The 19,595-nt window shown below is 51.3% G+C and overlaps 1 protein-coding gene across 1 annotated transcript in view; it reads left to right on the top strand.

The window, feature by feature from the left end:
* Positions 1-19,595, top strand: part of LOC131917113 (protein sidekick-2-like) — an 88,443-nt gene that overhangs the window by 57,663 nt on the left and 11,185 nt on the right. Inside the window, exons 6-9 of the mRNA XM_059270746.1 lie at positions 4,700-4,833; positions 15,083-15,194; positions 16,743-16,933; positions 17,095-17,178. Coding sequence (XP_059126729.1) covers positions 4,700-4,833; positions 15,083-15,194; positions 16,743-16,933; positions 17,095-17,178 — 521 coding nt within the window. The remainder of the gene's footprint in view (positions 1-4,699; positions 4,834-15,082; positions 15,195-16,742; positions 16,934-17,094; positions 17,179-19,595) is intronic.

Raw genomic sequence — 19,595 nt, 5'->3', positions numbered from 1 at the left:
ATTAGTAATGTCTGCCCTAACTGTGGAAGGGGGCATATTGGCACTCACCTACTGAATTTGCAGAGGGAGATGAATCTTTTACTCCAGGCTCTCTTCTATGATCACTTTCCTACCACCATTCTTCATCCTTTTCTCATCCCCATCCTCCATCCTTATCTGCTTCTCATGCCTAGCACTTTTGCCAAAGGCTAGAACAACCTTGGACTGTGAAACTACGTGAGCACACATACACCTGGTTATGCGTGACCACTCCCATCCACTTTCATAAACATGTCTACCAAATTTATGATGAAGCACTGGAGGAGTTTTATTTTGGTAATTATAGCAAATTAATATTCATAGGTGAGCAGGAAGGCTTTCTGGAAGCAAGTCTCCTGTGTCTGTGTGCCTGTGCTCACTATCTGATAAGTGCTATTAGCCAGCAGGCTGTGCAGAGCATGAAAGGCTGCACTATCTGCAGAGTGTGCCTCTCACCACCAGGCAGGACTCAGCCCCAAGCCTGCTGTTGAAAAGGAACATGATTCCTAGCAGAGACACACGCTGGGGGCTTTGGGTGCACTGTAGGATGGCTTACCCACTCCTTAATTAAATTATGGATCCAGCACTCTCGGAACTAAGGAAGGGGCTGCTGAGTGAGAGCAGCAAATTGGAGGCAGAGCTGGGGCTAGGCCAGTCATGGTGAACAGAAGAAACAAGGAGAGAGGACCCAGCCCCTGCCTGAGAGGTGAGCATTGCTGTTGGTGCCCCACTCAGAGTTCCTCTCCCCAGCTTCTCCCAGTGTGGGTGCATCGGGGGTGCAGCAGGCTGGATGCTGTGGGCATCCTGGAAAGGAAGCACAGCATCCTTCCACAGTTACCTGAAAAGGGACAGTCGACAGGCACAGGGCTAGGGACCCCTCCTGAGGAATCAAAGTGACAAGTCAGAGAGCATCTGCTACCCATTCCACTCCATGTCCAGAACTTGAACCCATGCCCTGTGGCTTCCCAGACTCCGTGGCTCCCAGGCTCTATGGCTCCCAAGCTAGAATGCTGGGGCAGGCAATGCCAGCCATAGTAACCAGCAGACCACATTCCAGGGAGCTAAAACCACAGAAGGTAAGGTTCTGCCCATCCAAATTCCAACCTGGAGCTATGGACAGGAAGGGTGACCTCACACAGTCACCTGAAACCAGGGTCACTAGAGCTCTGTCATCACCAAAACTGACCTCCAAGGTTCCCCTGAGCCAGCAGAGGGGAATGGTGCAGGAGTTCTCACTATCCAAGATTAGAGGTGTCCGCCACTCCATCCCCACCCCAGATGAGGGAGATGCAGAGCTATGCCTTGCTGCCCAGCAGCCACAGCCTTGTACAGGAGAAGCAGCAGCTTACGGCTCCTCTTCAGACAGGCTTTTACAGTGTCTTGGTCCACTTTCCACGGCTAACTGCACCAACCTACAGACTGACTGAGTTAGAAAGGGGAGCTGTGTTTTGGCTCCTGGCTCTGGAGGTTAGAGTTTGAAGGGCCTTAGCTGGTCATAACCTTGCTGACAGAGTCATGAGGTGGTACAGGGCATCATATGACTAGAAACAAGTGTGTGTGTGTGTGTGTGTGTGTGTGTGTGTGTGTGTGTGTGTGTGTTCTGGTCTCTTCCTCTTAGGAAACCCCCAATATTCAATCATGAGGTTCTGCCCTAATGACCTCCAAACCCAACCCTAATCAAGTCCTACAGCTCCACCCCTAAATGCCAGGGTCAGGTAAAGTCCCTCCCCTTTCCTGCCTCATAATGAGGATTAGATTTATTTCAACTCATCAAGCTTGAAGAAGACATTCAAACCACACCCAGGCCACAGCACTCAAACTCCCACTGGACATCCAGGGTCAGACATATTCCCTTGGGGATATATATATATATATATATATATATATATATATATATATATATACTGGCAGAAATCCTGGCCTCCACTACTAACTATCCATGGTGCTCTCCCACAGCTGTGGCAATCAATTGCCCAACCATCATAAAAGGTTCACTGGGAGTAAAGTCACTCCTGCTGGTTAAGAACCACATATGACACATACGGTGTGTGTGCATCATATTGTCATCTGCATATCATTAGCCTTGCAAAACCGCCACTCCCATCATGCATTAAACACCATGCCACATCTAGAAAACTCCCTAAAAGAACAAAAAGAGTCATAAATCCTGTTCTAGAAAAACTTTAACCCTTTCCTAAACTCTCCCCTTCCCTCATGAATAATGCCCTCCTCCAGTAATTTGCTCACAGAATGAGCTATCTAAACTCCCAGTGTCGTGGGATGGGGAAGGACAAGCAGAAAGCTCAGTCAGAACATGCACAAGGTACAGCTAAGGCTGAGAGTGGGAGTTAGGCCGGAGGGGCTTCCCAGTCAAGGAGGGCAGAGTTGAGTGTGCTCCTTCTCTGGCACAGAACAAGTGGGTGACTAGACAGCGGGTCCCCTGCAGACTCTGTGAGACCTGTCCCCATAGAAGAGTAACTCAGGAAGCTGGATCTACATGAGTCCAGTGCCCTGAGAGTCCCTCCATCCTGAAACCTGATTGTGCCGGGAGAGGGCTATGAGGATGAGCACAGGCAGTGGACTACTCTACTGCCAGGGACCAAGTGACGGAAACAGCCATGAGGCTGGGAGATGTCTTAGCAAATATTCTCTTCCACCTTTGCAAGGACAAGAAGACAGGGCCCACCTAGCATTGGAGGAAACACATGGTCCTCAGAGGCCAGGGACCCACGCCAGAGCTCAACCCCAGCTCCACCCACCCCGCACAGCCCAGACCCTTCCCCCAACTCACAGCTCCCCACTCCACAATCCACACCTAAGGACAGGGCTCTAGGTGAGACAAGGAGGCCCTCAGATGGAAAGAGGGTCACCAGCCCAATCCCACATCTGGCATTTAATATATTTTAGCATGGTGCTGGGAAGCTGGACCTACATGATCCAAATACCCTAAAAGTCCGTCCATCCTGAAGTCAGACTGTGCCAGGTGAGGGCCGTGGAATGGGTTGGTAAGGTGCTTGCCTTGAAAGCCTGAGAACATACTAAGCACAGCATGGGGGCTCCCACTTGTAATCCCCGCACTGGGGAGGCAGAAACGGGAAGATCCCTAACGCTTCCAGACCCTGCCCAGCCAGCCTAACCCACTTGGTGAGTTCCAGTCCAGCAAGAGACCCCATCTCAAAGTGGGTGGACAGCACATGAGGAACAACCAGTGTGGTCCTTTGGCCTACACACACACACACACACACACACACACACACACACACACACAATATTCTAGCATAGCTATTACCCTATTTCTGCCACCTCATTAGCTAAAGTTAAAAAGAACTCTCCATGGGGAAAATAGGGCATCACTAGGGTCCCTAAGCATTGGGGGCCAGACAGCTTGCCACCCTACTGCCCAGAACTCCCCTGATGGTGTGAGGACTCTCAGCCTGAAAAGCCCCAAAATGAGGAGCAAGGGGGTGGAGACGGCACAGCCAGGCTAGGAGAGAGCTGGGCCAGAGAGACATTAGTGAGGATGTTTATCTGAGAGCCTGTTTAAAACTCTGTAACATTCACCTAATGGGAAAATTTGAAGAGAATTCAACTGGATTTGTCCTTGTTAAACTAACATTAAGGATGTTTAACAGCTGTCTCGGGCACATCGCATTACAATCCGGAGACAGACTTGCAAACTAATGGTTTTGTTTGTCATCAGGAGAATGGGTAAAAGAAGCTGGGCAGAGCCGGTGTGGGCGGCACTCCAGAACCCCTTCACACCCGTTTAAGGGGATCCCTGGCTCTCTGTCTTCCTGCCTGCTGACCTTGCGATGAGAACCGGGAAAGGGAAGCAGCTTGGAACAAAAGGCCCAGACCCTGTGGACCAGCCCAGTTCACAGAGGGAAGGGGAAACTGATCCCCAGGGTGGAGTCTAGAGGGGGATGGCCCTCACAAGTCTGGTACAGGCGAGCTGTGGCCTTGGAGTCGGCTTCAACAGATTTAGGAAGCAGGCCAATCCCAGGGCCGGGGAGATGGCTTCATCCAGACAGTGCTTGCCTTGCAAACACAAGGACCTGAATTTGATCCCCAGAGCCCAAGTGGGACAGAAGTCTGCTGTAGTGAGTCACAGTTGGAACCCCAGTGCTGGGGAGACAGAGACAGGCTGATCCCTGGGGTTCACTGGCCAGCTGCTCTAGCTGAATCCATGAGTTCCAGGCTAGTGACAGACACTGTGTCAACAAACAAGGATGGACATCTGAACGACACCTGAGATTGACCTCTGGCCTAAACATAGACACACAGATACACGTGTTCATTGTCAATCACTCATTCACTCTGCAAACTTTTGACAGAGGCAACCTCACAAAGCCATCAAAGCTCTGACATGGACAGGAACAGAATCCCAAGAGGATCAGAGAGAATGGCCCAAACCTGACCCTGGGATGGGCTCTGAGAAAGCTCAGCTTCAGGGAATGAAGGGATGGTTGGGATGTGGTGGGCAGCACCCTAGTCATGGTAGAGTCTCTGCAGACACTGCCACTGGGTTTTAGCAGTAAACGGCTGGGGTGGGGCTGGGGGCCTCTTGGAGGTTGCTAGAGGAGGAAGTACAGTCAGTCTACCTATGTCAGATCCCCCAATCACACCCCCTGGCTCCAAGCCCTTTGGGCAACTGTCAAAAGAATCTCTTGTCTCTTCTCAGAGCCATCACGCTGGAAAACACCCTGGTCATCCTGTCCACGGTGGCTCCCGATGCTGGTCGCTACTACGTGCAGGCTGTTAACGACAAGAACGGAGACAACAAGACTAGCCAGCCTATCACTCTTGCCGTGGAGAGTAAGTAAGCGCAGGGCCCGGGATGTCACTGAACAGAAACCAGCAGGTCATTAAATCTCAGGAATGGGGCTCCAGGGGGCTGTTGGGAAGATCGAATGGTAGGGGAGGCAGGGCTAGGGTGGAGGGGTGGAGCTGTCTCCAGAGGAGGAGGAGCCGCAGCCTGAGTAGGGGGACACCATGAATGAAGCCGATGAAGGTCACAGGCAGGGGGAAGTGGAGTCCTAGAAGGTGCTTCCACAGCAGACACAACTCCGGGAAAGGGCAGGCTTATTATTAGCACTACCATGTCCACTGGAGGCTAGGATCAGGCAGAGGCAAGTGAGAGAGTGTGTGCTGGCATGTATGGATGCCAGCCACCCCAGGCTCAGGTGCGGATGGAGAGAACACCCGTGGAGATCGGAAGCTCATTTTAAAAGGAGTACACACTAACTGTCTGCCCAGCTGGCACATAAAAGTACTGTTTCCTCTCCAAGCCGGGCATTCCTCTCAACAGGCTCTTCTCCAGATTTCTACCTCTGCCCCTCTTCAGATGCAGCTCCCTGGGAGAGACAGGCCCAGGAGCTCAGCCCAACATAACCCACCGCAGTATCCTCTAGCACAGAGACACTCACTCCTTCAGATGAGACCACAGCAGGGTTCTTCCTACTAGACTGGCCTCAAGGCTAGAGAAGGTGGGGCAGATGGCCAAGGTGCCTCCTAGGCTGGACTTCATCACTAAGATGAAGTCAGGGTTCGGGGACAAGACCACCGCTTCCTGTAGCAGCTGAACACCATACAAGCTGGGAGAGCCAGATGTTCACATACCTCCACATCTGTATGATTCCCACTCCCAAAGCACATCTCATTTATCATCCATGCTGCACCCATACACATCCAGCAGCAGCAAATTTAGTGTCTCTGCCCCCCTCTTATCCTAGCTTCTGTCTGCCAGTACCTAGAACATTCCCAGCCCCTGCTGCCTCCTCCCTGGGCCTTCTGAGCTCCAACAGGACTCTTTTCTGTGAAACCTGAATTAGGGGTGGAGAATCTGCTTTGGATACTGTCCAGGGAGGGTCATGGATGTCACCTTTGACCTTGACCTGAGCCAGGTCTATTTCTACAGGAACAAGGAATTTGTCGGCAAGGGGGAATGCTTTTTCTAGAGATTTCTCAGTGATAAGGTTACTCAGAGTCTCCTGGAATCCAGACATCTTTTTCAAGCATTAGTGTCAAACTAGGTACAGCTCAGTGCATTGAGTGTTTGCCTACCACACACAACCCTGTCTCCACCCCAGTGCCACATAAAAACGGGTTGGTGGCAAATGCCTGGAATCCCAGAATTTAGGAGGTAGAGGCAGGAGAATCAGGAGTTCAAGGTCATCTTTGGCTACAGAAGGAGTATGGGGTAATCTGAGACACATGAGACATATGGGAGGGGTGGCACTTGCCTTTAATCCCAACGCCCTGGAGGAAGGGGCAGGAGGGTCTCTCATGTAGACCGGCCGTTCTTGTCTATATAATGAGATCCTGTCTCAGAGAGAGAGACGGGGAGGGGAAGCGGAAGAGGGAGAAAAGCACACACTGAGAGACAAAGTCATGGAGTTGTCCAAGTTAAATCCAGGCATCTTCTTTTTTCTTTTTCTTTTTTTCCTTTATTAAGAAATTTTCTACTTACTCTACATACCACCCACAGATCCCACCTCCTCCCTCCTCCCATCTCCCAGCCCTCCCTCCCAAGCCACCCCACATCCCCACATCCCCCAAATCAAGGTCTCCCATGGGGAGTCAGCAGAGCCCAGCACGCTGAGCCTAGGCAGGTCCAGGCCCCTTCCCACTGTACCAAGGCTACACAAGGCGTCACTCCACAGACACTGGGCTCCCAGAAGCCTGCCCATGCACCAGGGATGGATCCTGATCCCCCTGCCTGGGTGTCCCCAAACAGTTCGAACCAAACAACCGTCTTTCATATCCAGAGGGCCCAGTCCAGTCCTGTGGGGGCTCCACAGCCACTAGTCTACAGTTCATGGGTCTCCAAGAGTGTGGCCGGTCATCTCTGCACTTTTTCCCATCATGATCTCGACGTTCCCCACCTGCAGAATCCCTCCTCTCTCTCATCGATTGAAATCCAGGCATCTTCTTGAATGACTCAGTTTATCCCAGAGACCTCCTCTGTTCCTCCTCCAGCATCTGGCTCCTCCTCTTAAGAACTGAGGCAGCCCATGCTGGCACTTTCTGTTCTACCTCAAACCACCCCAGCCTTCCAAACAACCCAGGTGAGGCCAGCAAGCCCCTCCTGCCCCCCTCATCTACCTCTACCCCAGTACCCCTCAGCTGCCAGTCTCCCTATTCCAAAAGCCCTCCATTTCTGCATCCTCGACTGTGATTAAAGCCGGATCTGGAGCAAACTCGGCTGATTTTTAGCTAATTTCCCTCCCACGAGTGATTGCACTTCAAAACCCTGTGCCTGCTCTGACACGGTCCCCCAGCCTGCCTGCCAGCCAATTTGTGAGAGCAATTGCCACATCGTCGCCCACCAGCAGCTCAGCTCCCCTGTTACCTGGCTTGAAGCCACACCCTCCTTCTCCGTCCTCCTCCCTTCCTTTCCCCATCAAGCTCTGCTCCCTCCAGCTCAGCAGCTTCTGAACAGCCCTTGGGGGAGCCATGCTCACTGTTAATGGAGAAGGAAAGAGCCAGGCTGGTGACCCCAGAAATTACCCCTAGCATCACAATCCTGAAAGTTCACACCCATCTGATACACACACACACACACACACACACACACACACACACACACACACACACGGATCAGACTTCTACTATTGTATAGAAATATAATATAGAATAAAATAGAATATAAATATGAGCCCCACACATCATTTAAAATTTTTCCAGTGGCCCCATTTTTATTCACTTACATTACTTATGTATTTTATTTTTTTTAAAGTTGGTTTCTTTGATTTTGTTTTTGAGGCAGAATTTCGTAGAGCCCTTGAACTCCCTATGTAGCTGAAGATGACCTTGAACTCCCTATGTAGCTGAGGATGACCTTGAACTCCCTGTGTAGCTGGAGATGACCTTGAACTCTCGATCCGCCTGCCTCCACTTCTCAAGTGCTGGGATTACAGGCGTGCACCACCACACTGAAGCTTACCTCATTTTTCACAAAGTAAAAAGGAATAAGCAGAATTCATTTTATTAATGTGTTTTATTTAACCCGATGTATCCAAAATATCCTTTTAGCATGCCATCAATATAGAATATATTAGCAAGATATTTTACATCGGATTTTTTTTTTGCGTGCTAAGTCTGAAATCTCTGCGTGTCTTACACTTGAAGCGCATCTCAATTTGAATGCTAAATCTTCATCCGAAATACGTGATCCGTATTTAGATTTCATCAGATTTACAGCCATAAAGGTATAGTCTTACGCCAAAGTTGTTCCACTTCTACTTAAAAGTGTTCTAATAACTGGATTGGGGAATCCGCTTTTAATTAAATGTAAATTAGTTAAAATTAAATCTCATTAAATCAAACGGATGCAAGCCACATTTCAGGAGCTTAGTGGGCATGCGTGGCCTGTGGTCCATGCTGGATGGCGTGGACTTTGAGGCCTGGATACCCTGAGGATGGAAAGCTGTTGTCCTTGGGGTTGGGAATGAGCAGGTGTCCATGTCCATCAGGTCTTTTCAGGAAAGAGCTATTGGCCCTTTGATGCCCACTTGCAGCTCCTGGGGCCAAGTGAGTCACGTGCTCCCTGAGCCTGGCTGCTTCCACTGTATGGTGATAGCTGAGGCAGTACCGAGAGGTGCCCGGAGGGAACTGTCCCTTGTCGCCACCGTGACAGAAATAGTCCTAGGCTGCTGCATCCAACATGGCTTCCGCTTGAAGAGCTCCATCTGTGCCTTGTCCCTGGGACCTTTTAAACAGTTCTCAGAAAGATGTCCTCCCTGTCTGGGCTTGTCTATGAGGTCTCAGCTTGACTACAGAGGTTCTGGTCACCACAGCATCCCAGGACTGTGGGGACTGTTATGATCCATACACTCCAGAGCCACCTTGTTGATTGTCCATCCCAGCCATGCTTGTCGGGGCCTGATATACCTCAAGATCAGTAGCCTCTCCCCAGGTACCAGGTCTTGCCTCCCCAACCCTGACTGGTGGCAGGAACCTCACAACCATGAGTTGTTGCCACAGAGCCCCAAAGCTAAAGCCTCGGCTTCTGCCCATTCTGCATCGTGGTATTGAGGGTTATCTTTAAGCCTTTATCTAGAGCATAAGTTGAATGCAGCGCACACCTGCATTCTGGTGCCTGGGCTGTGCCTCACCACAAGAGGTCACAGGATACCTGGTGGCCAAGCAAACTGATTCAGCACAGTCTCCCAGCAAGCAGCACAGGACAACCAGGTATGTCCTGCAAAGGTGAGTCACACCATACCTGGTGGCTTCTGACATCACCTTTGTTATCCTCTGCTCTGAGGCGTTGCCTCCTTCCTCGGGACTTAAGGCTCTGGGCACTCTGAAGGCTCCCTGGCGTCCTCTCTACAGCAGTCCTCAGTGGCAGATGGTTACGCTGCCATTATCCATACTTTATATTACCTTTATTTGCGGGGCAGGGGCACACATGCCACAGCACACATTTGGGAGTCAGAGACAGCCTGAAAGTTTCTTTTCTCCTTCCACCATGTGGGTCCTAGGGATCAAATACAGATCCTCGGACCTGGTGTCAAGTGCCTTTCACTGCTGAGTCTTGTAACTGGTTCCCATTATCCATATTTCATAGGTGAGACAAACTGAGGGGACTGGCCAAAGAAATAATATCATCACTTCCCGGTGGGTTTTACTAATCACTGGCGGAGTCAGGCATGGGACCCACACTAGGTAACCACAAGCCTGGGCCCTGGGCACCACTGTGCTCTTACAGGGTCCATGTTAGAAGGAAAACAAAAGTTCCTCTTGAGCTGCTAGCCACAGAAGGGCACAGAGATCTCCAGCTCTGCCAGAGTCACCCTAGCTCAGCTTCTTCTCCCAGCTTGTTCCCATCTTGGATCCCAGCCCATCCTCTCACCTAGACACCCCATTCCCTCGCCCCTGGCCTGGCCCTATTGCCTGAGCTGTAGGGGTCTGCACCCCACATTCTGTACCTTTCACAGGTCCCCCTGCATCACCACTTCCTTCTCACAGGAAGTAAGAAAGCCCAGCTGCATCCAGGCTCAGCCTTCATCCCTCCTCAACTTCCTGAATCGATGCCAAGTCCACACTAGGTGGTCCCAAGCCTGGCACCTCTGAACATCTCCAGCCATCTAGACACGCCATCACCATCTCAAACAATGTGACAGAATTCAAACACATCTCCCTTTGAAACCCAGTTTCCCCCCAGGACTTCCCACTACTCTATAAAGGGGCCCCATCTCTAGGCTTTCAGTCTCTCAACCACCGATGACCCCTCTGCCCTCTTCCTCCACCCCTAGACAATCACTGGGCCTGTTGGCTTCCTCTTTTCCAGCTGAGCTCACACATCTTCAGCCACCAAGCCCAACCCGACATCCCCCAGTCAAATCTGTTTCATCCCCACGGTGGGGATGGGAAGTGGGCTTCCTGGCATATGGTACCTCTGACCTTTTGTTTGCACTGTGTTAAGAATGATGCTGTGGACACATGTGGGTTTGGCTGGGTAATGTATTAGAACCATTGAGTCCTTCCTTCAGCAGGCCGGAAGGAGTGCTCTGCAGAGGGGCAGCAAGCCAAGATCATGAGCTCTGCCTCCCTCTCCTTATCTCTGAGGGCCACCACTGTAGTGTCTACACCCTTGAATACTTAGTTCTTCTGTTGTAGAACACCCCGCTTTCTTCTCTCAATACCCCTCAAGTCTAGGGGCTTCTCTGAAGCCCTACACACATCTCCAGCGTCTTGAGGCTCTGCCTTATCCCTCAAAGGCTGGGTATGGGTATCTCTCTCAGTTGGGAACCCTTGAGGCTCTGAAACTCCCACTTCTCAGTAACCCCAAGGCCAACACTCAGCTGTGAGGTGGTAGGGACATCTCTTCCCAACACCTATAGACTGGTACCAGGAGAAGGACTTTCTTCACTGTGCGCCTGCTCTGCGCAGGGCATTCTGTACTCATGCTGGACCAGCTGAGCCGCCCCCCTCCAGCCTTCCTCCAGCCTCACCACAGGCATCTTTAAGTCACTAATGAGCGGGCATTGAGGAGACTTCCAGCTTTCCTCTCTGGGATAACAGATCCTACCACCTCTCTATGTAGGGAATCCCCCATTCCTGATATCCACCAAGCAAGATATGTTGAGCAGGCACCTGAATTCATACTGCCCAGACAGGTGCTACGTTTTTTTCCCAATACTAAGAATCAAACCCAGAACCCACAGATACTAGGCAAGCACGCTATAGCTGAACTGTGTTCCCTAGTTCCTCTTAGTTTTCATTTTGAGACAGGGCCTTGCCGGGTTACACAGGCTGGCCTTGAATTCTCTGTCTTCTTGCTTCAATCCCCCCTTCCCCCCAAGCAGCAATGATAATAGGCTTGCAGCACCTGGCCTAGCTCTGGTGATGACTTTTTGGGTTGGGGGGATGGGTGTTGTTTAGACAGGTTCTCCTACAGCCCAAGCTAACCTTGAACTCAGTATATAGCTTAGGATAGCCTTGAACCCCTGATCTTCCTACCGCATGCATTCTGCGATGATAATATGCCACCATGCCCAGTTGTTGTTTTGAGACAGAATCTCACTATATAGCCCTGGCTGTCCTGGAACTCACTTTGTAGACTGGGCTGACCTCGAACTCACAGAGCTCTACCTGCCTCTGCCTCCCAGGTGCTGGGATTAAAGGCTCGAGCCACCATGTCCACTACCATGCCCTATCTCTGCTCCTGCTTCCAGCTACCATGTTGGAAATTGAACCCAGAGCTTCTTGCATGTAGACAAACACTCTACCCATTGAGCTATGTCCCATGCCCCAGGTAATGATTTTTATTCCCCCTTTATCCCTGAGAAAGCAGAGACTGGGTAGAATAGAGTAACCTATCTAGGTCTCAGTCTGTCTGTCTGTCTGTCTGTCTGTCTGTCTCTCTCTCTCTCTCTCTCTCACACACACACACACACACACACACACACGTGTGCACACCCTACCAAGCCTTAGGCCCAGGCCTATCCTCTCCCTGTACCAGGAGTCCTCAGCCACCATGGTTCCCCTTCAGCCCTGTAGGCTGCTGCCTGGACCTGGCCACATGCTCCCAGGGTCTCAGTGTCACACTAGCAGTCCTCATTATTTAATCTCTACCTCCCCGTAACTCGCCTTCCTCCAGGCTGTCTGTTTATCAGGCCAGCAGCCCCGGCTTGGACTCTAACAGTCTGTCTCCTCGGTGTGGCCCATTAATCTGGGCCATGGTACCTGCGCGCGGGCATGTAATAAACAACTTAGAGCACACGTTTATGGATTCAGCTATATCAGCAGCTTTCAATCCGATCGCACTTTACAGCACCTACATGAGGCTTTATATTGTTGCAATTACTCTGCTTTATATGCTGCCTTCTTGCCCCTTCATTTTACTTTATTTTTACATTTTATTCCTATTCTTCCTTGGCTGTTTCTAACAAGGCCTAGAGCTCAGCTAGGAAACCTGCCTGGGCTGGCCACAGTGGCTCACCATGGCTACAAGGATCTGGTGTGCCCTCCTCCTGGCCCACAGAGGGTACCTCCACACCCACACCTGTGCAAGCGGTCACAGCCTGCTCCCTCTAAAGAGTCCTGGAAGGGGGCCAACTAGATAGATCTGTTGCACGAGAAAAGAAGTCCTCTCAGTGTATTTTAAGAGCTGGGAACAGGTGCAGAGTGGATGTTGAGGCTACAGGCAGGTGCTGGGCCTGTGCTGACCCACGGAGAGGAGCCAGGCACCTCTGGAAGGGCCCGGAGTCCACAGAAAGGCTTTGATAACACCCTGTCCACACAGCAGGACTGCTTCTTTGCCTTTGGTTTCACAAGCCCACTCACGGAAGCTCTCTTTCATTTTCATCGTGTATTGAAAGTGGACAGTGACAATGGGTGTACAAGCTCATCAGTCACATGAGCGTGTTTGCACATCTACAGACCAGCGTGTACATGTTCCTTGCTGGCGACATGGTGGCTGCCAGGACTAAGCATCAGCTCAGGGGCCATGACAAAGCCGTGTGTCCAGTCTTAAGCTCCATCCATTCATACTGTCATAGGTCTGCAGTTAGAGACCAAGGTCAGGGAGTCGCATGGCAGAGCCCGTGAGGACATGATTCCTGACTGGGACTAATTGTCGGCTCATTCACTGTGTCCTCCTGTGGCTGAAGAAGAGAGGAAGGGAAAGGGGGAAAGAAAAAGAAACAGAGACAGAAGTAAGGAGTGGAGGGAGGTAATACAACAGAGAAAGGTGACAGAGCTGAAGAAAAAAGAGGAAAGAAATAAGAGAGAGAGAGGAGAGAGGAGAGAAAGCAGGGAACAGAGAAACTGAAGGTACCAACCCCACAATGGTGGTCACACCTTCACAACCCTAGCCAATCTCATCAGTTCTACAGACTCACCTCCAAAGCCATCATATCAGCATTAGGGCCCCAACATTTGAGCCATCAGAAGACACAGTTAGGCCCACAGCCAGCACCACCTCAGCTCCTGTGCCAATGCCTGGACAGGTCCCATGTAGTCACCATAACAGCATGCCACCACATGGAGGCTTCTTAGCATAAGAACAGATTTCTGGTGGGTCTGGAGATAAAAATCAGAAACCAAGGGGTCGGTAGGTCCCCATTCTCCCTCAAGGGGCCCTAGGGACCACCACAACCTCCTCCACTCCGTGCAGCTGGCATCCTTGGCATTCCCTTCTTGGCTCCAGTCTGTACCTCCACCTTTGCTCAGCCTCTCCCCTGTGGGTCTTGTATCTGGAGTTCCCAATTCCTGTGCAGAATGATGCCGTTCACATTGGATGGAGGGCCTGCCCCAATATGATACTGTGATCTCGGCTGAACCAGTTACATCTACAAAGACTCTGTTTCCAAGTGAAGCCACATCCACAGCTGCTGGGTGGCCCTGAACCAGAGGAGGAGACTACTGGGAGAATTTCTCCCCAGGAGAGATGTAAATGTCTCCCCCTTTATTATAAGGTGTCAATGACAAGCCAGAGTATAATTACACCAAAGTTCCCCCAGGTGGACTAGTTGTTTTTGTTGGTCTGGTAAAACACTTTTGACTTATGGTTTCACAGGGAGAGTCCATAATGGCAGGGAGGCAAGGCAGCAGGCAGCCTGAGCAAGGAGCTGAAAGATCATCACTCTTTACACTCAGACGTTAAGTAGAGCAAACTGAAAGGTGGGCAAGGCTATAAACTCTCAAAGCCCACCCTCGGTGACATACTTCCTTCAGCAAGGCTGCACCCCCTAAAAGTTCCATAACTGGACAAGAAGCACCCCCAGTTGAGGACCAAGTGTTCAAACACATGTGCCTACGGAAGGCATCGCTCATTCAAACCACAGTACCCGTGAACTAATGGCTTACTTAGAGAACAGAGATGAGGGTTGATTGACAGGAGCTTGGGGACCCCAAAGCAGCCATATTGGACCGCCTTCACCCAGCATGGTATTGGCTTCTCTGTAGCCTTGTAGCCTCTTCTGGTTAATTTTCCCAAGCCTGTAGAGTAGACTCTAACACACCTGACCCTGAAGCCTCCTGAAATTAGGGCTTAACTGTAGACAGATGGCTAGGAGGAGCGGCCAGAATCTTGGCCGAGGGTCCAGGGACCCTCCCCCCACTTCCTTCTCTGAGGGAGTGTCAGTTGTCCACAGACGTGAGTCCAGTGGTCTCTTGTAAGCGGGTGCCGCTGATCCGAGGAAAATGGCAGCTGTTTCGCTTGGAGGACCGTGTTCTCTACCAGGGAGGAACACTGCTGTATTCAGTGTGGCGAGTGTGTGGTCTGGTGCAGGGCACAAGGATGAATGATGAAGTAGGTCAGTAAGGTAAACTTAGGCAGGAAGGAGTATTTTGAGGGTAGTGGGACAAGATAGCGGTGAATGGAAGGGCATGGTTGACTTACAGGCCTCTGAGAACAGAGGACCTCCCCAAACTCCCCTGACACTTAGACTCATGAGCAGAGGAAGAGGACAGTCCCAGTCTGTCCAGAGGTGCAGCTGTGGGACTTCCCATATAGCATACTCCGTGCTCTGAGTACTGAAGTCTCCATGCATCGCGTGGGCAGGCGGAGATGAAATTTCTGACTCCACCCTCCTAATGCTTGACCTCTTCTCAGATGTTGGGGGACCTGCTGACCCCATTGCACCAACCATCATCATCCCCCCCAAGAACACTAGTGTTGTGGCTGGGACCTCGGAGGTGACCATGGAGTGTGTGGCCAATGCCAGGTGGGTGGCACATGCAGGATTGATTCCCAACCAGAGCTGTAGCCAGGAGCAGTTGTCTTTGAGGAAGGGATAAAGACTGATGAGGGTGGGGGTGGGGTGGACACTGCAAATCCAGAGCACTCTTGAGCATGCTCAACAGCGTTTCTTATTCTTGGATGTCCCAGGGGAAAGAGCTGCCCATGGGGAATTGGTGGAAAATAGATTTTGCCCAGGCTAGGGGCCAGAGGGTGGGTTGATGTGCTCCTAACACAGAGCCGTCCAGAGCAGGGAAGATAGTCCCTCAGAGCAGAGCCCTTCTGTCTGTGGGGTTCATAGAAGGGGACTGTGTGTATGGGAGATGACACTCAGGGTGGGCACATGACTCTGGAAGGTACTCTCATGTCTCTGCAGTCCCTCACAGAGGAGAGTGTTAGACTCTCCCTGAGCCACCTCCTAAGAGGAGGGCCTCTTTTTCCCCCAACATGAGAGCCTACAGCCCAGGGAAGGCAGGTAGTCTACACACAGTCACCCACATGGCCAATAGCAGTGCTGAACTGAAGCCAGCTCCCTGAAGGCCCAGCTCCCCACACCACAATGGGCCTCAGTCTGCTCATCTATAAAGTGAATGTGACCTGGCACACACTTCACCATAAGATATGCAAGGAGAATGCTGACCCCAGCCTGCTCTGCCTGGGTACTCTATGGAGGTAAAACCATGTTATGGCTGGGGCATAAGACTGAATGTCCAAGGCCCCCTCCAGCTGAGGATTCCAGGAGAGCCGGATCCTTTTAACAGTGTTTCTGAGAGCACATTTCACAGAGCCCAAGTTTTTCATGAAGGTGGGAAACTTGACCAGGGTGTGTATTAATGGCCCTGAGAAGTCCTGTAGCCAAGAACCTACCAGAGCTTCCCATACTTACATACCCATGGAGATCCTTTTCTAGAAGATTCTGAGTGCCCCAAACAGCTAGTTCCACTCTACTTGGGGAGTTCCATCCTTAGGAACCACTAGGAGCTGGGAAGGAATGTCCAAGCAAACCAGATCCCTAGAGTTTGGAGTACAGGGGCCCATGATGGTGGGAAGGGAGCCAAACTCTCCTTACCTCTCAAAGGTGAGAGTGGGGTCTGTCTGTCTGCCCTTGTGTCCTTATCTGTCCTTATCATTTCCCCTTACCCTCCACTCCTCCAGAGTCACATATTCAAAGAAGGGAAGGTGTGGTGCCCAGGGAGAGCTCAGCAAATGAGCTGGGCCAGCTGCCAGTCTCTTCCAGAGCTGTGCATGCAGTTACCACTGTGTCCCAACCCTGTTGAGAGCATTATCCATGACTGACAGGCTCACCTGTCACCCAGGGCCTCTACAGCTGCCCCCATTCTACAGATGGAGAAACTGAGCTTCAAGGTGTTTTAAGAACTTGTCTTGACGTTTTGTCTGGGGGGCGGGGAGGGGGGTGACAAAGTACTAGCAACCCCAAAGCCAGCTCTATCCTGTTCCTTCCCATACTTGCCCTGCCCCCCATTGTCCTTCCAGAAGCCCTTGTCTGAGGGCAACTGCTTCCCTTACCCTGTAGGCCTCTGATCAAGCTGCACATTGTCTGGAAGAAAGACGGGGCCGTGCTCTCCAATGGTATCAGTGATTACAACCGCAGGCTCACCATCACCAACCCCACGGTCAGCGACGCCGGCTACTATGAGTGTGAGGCTGTGCTGCGCAGTAGCAGTGTGGCCCCCGTCACCCGGGGAGCCTACCTCTTGGTGCTGGGTGAGTCAGGACAAGTGTTGGGGCTCCTCTGCCGTGGGAGAAGGAAGGAACAGGGAGCGATCACAGCAGTGTGGCCAGATGCCATCTCCACAGTGGCTGGATACAAAAGCAATGAGCCTCTAATCCTGTCTCCTGGTCCTTCTCCGCCCCCCCCCCCACAGAGCCGCCTCAGTTTGTCAGAGAGCCTGAGAGACACATCACAGCAGAGATGGAGAAGGTGGTGGACATCCCCTGTCGAGCCAAAGGTAACACAGAGGCACGGGTGTGGGGACAAGGACCCCAGACCTTCAGCCTCTCTCATCCCGGTCAGGACATCTCTAAGCGCCCCCCCCCCTCCCTCCAGACCACATCGCTAAGCAGTGACAGGCTGGCTAGGCACTGGCACCCAGGAAACAAACAGCCAAATTACGGTAATCTCAGGCTGCAAATCAACCCACGTAACTCCAGGGTTACAAATGAGCCCAAATTACCGTAATTTCAGGACAGGTGACAGACCCAAATTGCCCATAATTTGAGAGTTGTAGACAATGCCGAATCACCATTTTGCCAGCATCCGCGGACCTGGCGTGTCCCACCTGAACAAGTGTCATCCACTCAGCCCGTTGGAGGTGGGGGTTGCCTGGCTCGGTCTTCTCCCCCTGCGGGTCCTACTTAACCCTCCATTACTGTTTCCCATGCTTACTGCCCCGTCCTGACAGAGTCAAGCCCAAAGGCAGCTATAGCCAGGAGATAGAGGGTTAAAAAGGTGCTGTCGCGTGGAGTATGGGGACTGAAGCATCCTAGCATCCAGCAGCTGAGGCAGGAGGATTGCTGTGAGTTCCAGGCTGCCCAGAGAATAGAGAATCCTGAGCCAGGGAGGAGAGGAGTTTGCAGAGCTGCAGCTCTTCTGAGACCCTTAGGCAGAGCCAGAGATGAGGGCCCGTGGGAGCAGAGGGGTGGCAGGTAGACACTGCCATCGCATAATCCCAACAGGGTTGCTCATTCTTGACCACCCAAAGGGAGTAAGCCAGGCTGGGTTCACAGATGAACCACATAGCCAAATCCCTCCTGTTTTCCAACTTACATATTTGCACAGAGAGGAAGAAACCAATAAACAAATAAAGCTGCCTTATTTCATCTCATTCAAAATGCCGTGAGCTGTGAGGGGCCCCATTATTTTATGTGCCACTAAGAAAGAAAAAAGGCTGCCAATTAAATCATGACATGCTGTCGATTGGAAGCCACACCCTGATCCCCCATCGTGTTGCCATGAATAGCCAAGAACTGGTGTCATCCAGTGCATGAAACACGGTGATGGCTGACTGCAGAGTGGAAGTGGGGAGGGGAGGCGGGGGCAGAGCTGTGGCTGCCTCTTGAGAGTGTAGGGTGCCTCTGGGGAAGTCAAGTTTGAGCAGAGTCAGAGAGGGAGGATGAAGGGGAGCACGGGAGAGCCGAGAGACATCTGTGAGGAGAGAGAACCAGGCCAAGGGTTGAGACATCCATCTTCCTCTGTGTGCAGACAAGAGATGGGACTTCTGGGGACCTCCCATGGGACAGAGGCCCCTCTGCCTGCTTCTTCGCCTAGGCTCAATTGTCAGGGGGTGGGAACTGCACCTGGAGGTTAGCACAATACACAGAAGGCTGAGCCAAGCATTGCAGTAAAAAGTTAAAGACATACCTGCCATCTCTGCTCAGGAGGTGGAGGAAAGAAGGTTGACATGAGTTCAAGGCTAGCCTGGGCTATAGTGAGTTCCAAGACAACCTGGGCTATAGAGCAGGGCCTTGTCTAAAATATATAATGATGATGATGATGATGATGATGATGATGATGATGATGATGATGTAGAAGCCAATGAAGAAGAAGCCAGGGTTGGAGAGTTAGCTCGGTTGGTAGTGTTTGCGAGGCATGTGCAGAACCCTGGTTCAATCCCCAGCACTGTATGAACCAGGCATGGTGGCACAAACCCTTTGTAATACTAGCCCTTGGGGGGTCAAGGCAGGAGGATCAGAAAGTCAAGGTCATCTTCTGCTACACAGAGAGTTGAAGGCCAGCCTGGGATATGTAAACCTCTGTCTCAAAAATGACAATAGGGGCTGGAGAGATGGTTAGCAGTTCAGAGCACTTGTTGCTCTTGCAGAGGACCCAGGTTCGACTCCCAGCACCCATATACTTGGTAGTTCACAAGCACCCATAATTCCAGATGTCCTTTTCTGAACCCTGTGAGCACAAGACACATATGATGCACATACATACATGTAGGAAGAATACTCATGCACATAAAATAAATACATTTAATAATAATAATAATAATAATGGTTCAGAGTTTAAAAGCTCATACTACTTATACAGAGGATCTGAGTTCAGTTCTCAGCATCCATATCAGGATTCTTACCACCTTTGTCTCCAGCTGTGGGTGAAATGGATGCCTCTGGGTACCCACACACATGCACACACATACATGCACACATGTATACACACATATACACATGCGCACGCGCGCGCACACACACACACACACACACACACAATTTAAAAGGTAATTCTTAATATAATAGGAGCAGATAGGATGTCTCTTTGGGCAAAGGTGCTTGCCAAAAAAACCTGACGCTCTGGGTTCAATCCCTGGAACCCACATAAAGGTGGAAGGGGAGAACTAACTCCACAAAATTGTCTTCTGGCCTC

Source organism: Peromyscus eremicus, chromosome 8a, assembly GCF_949786415.1.
Source record: "Peromyscus eremicus chromosome 8a, PerEre_H2_v1, whole genome shotgun sequence".
Classification (NCBI taxonomy): Eukaryota; Metazoa; Chordata; class Mammalia; order Rodentia; family Cricetidae; genus Peromyscus; species Peromyscus eremicus.
The sequence above is the reverse complement of the archived record's forward strand: the minus strand, read 5'-3'. Positions and strand labels throughout refer to the sequence as shown.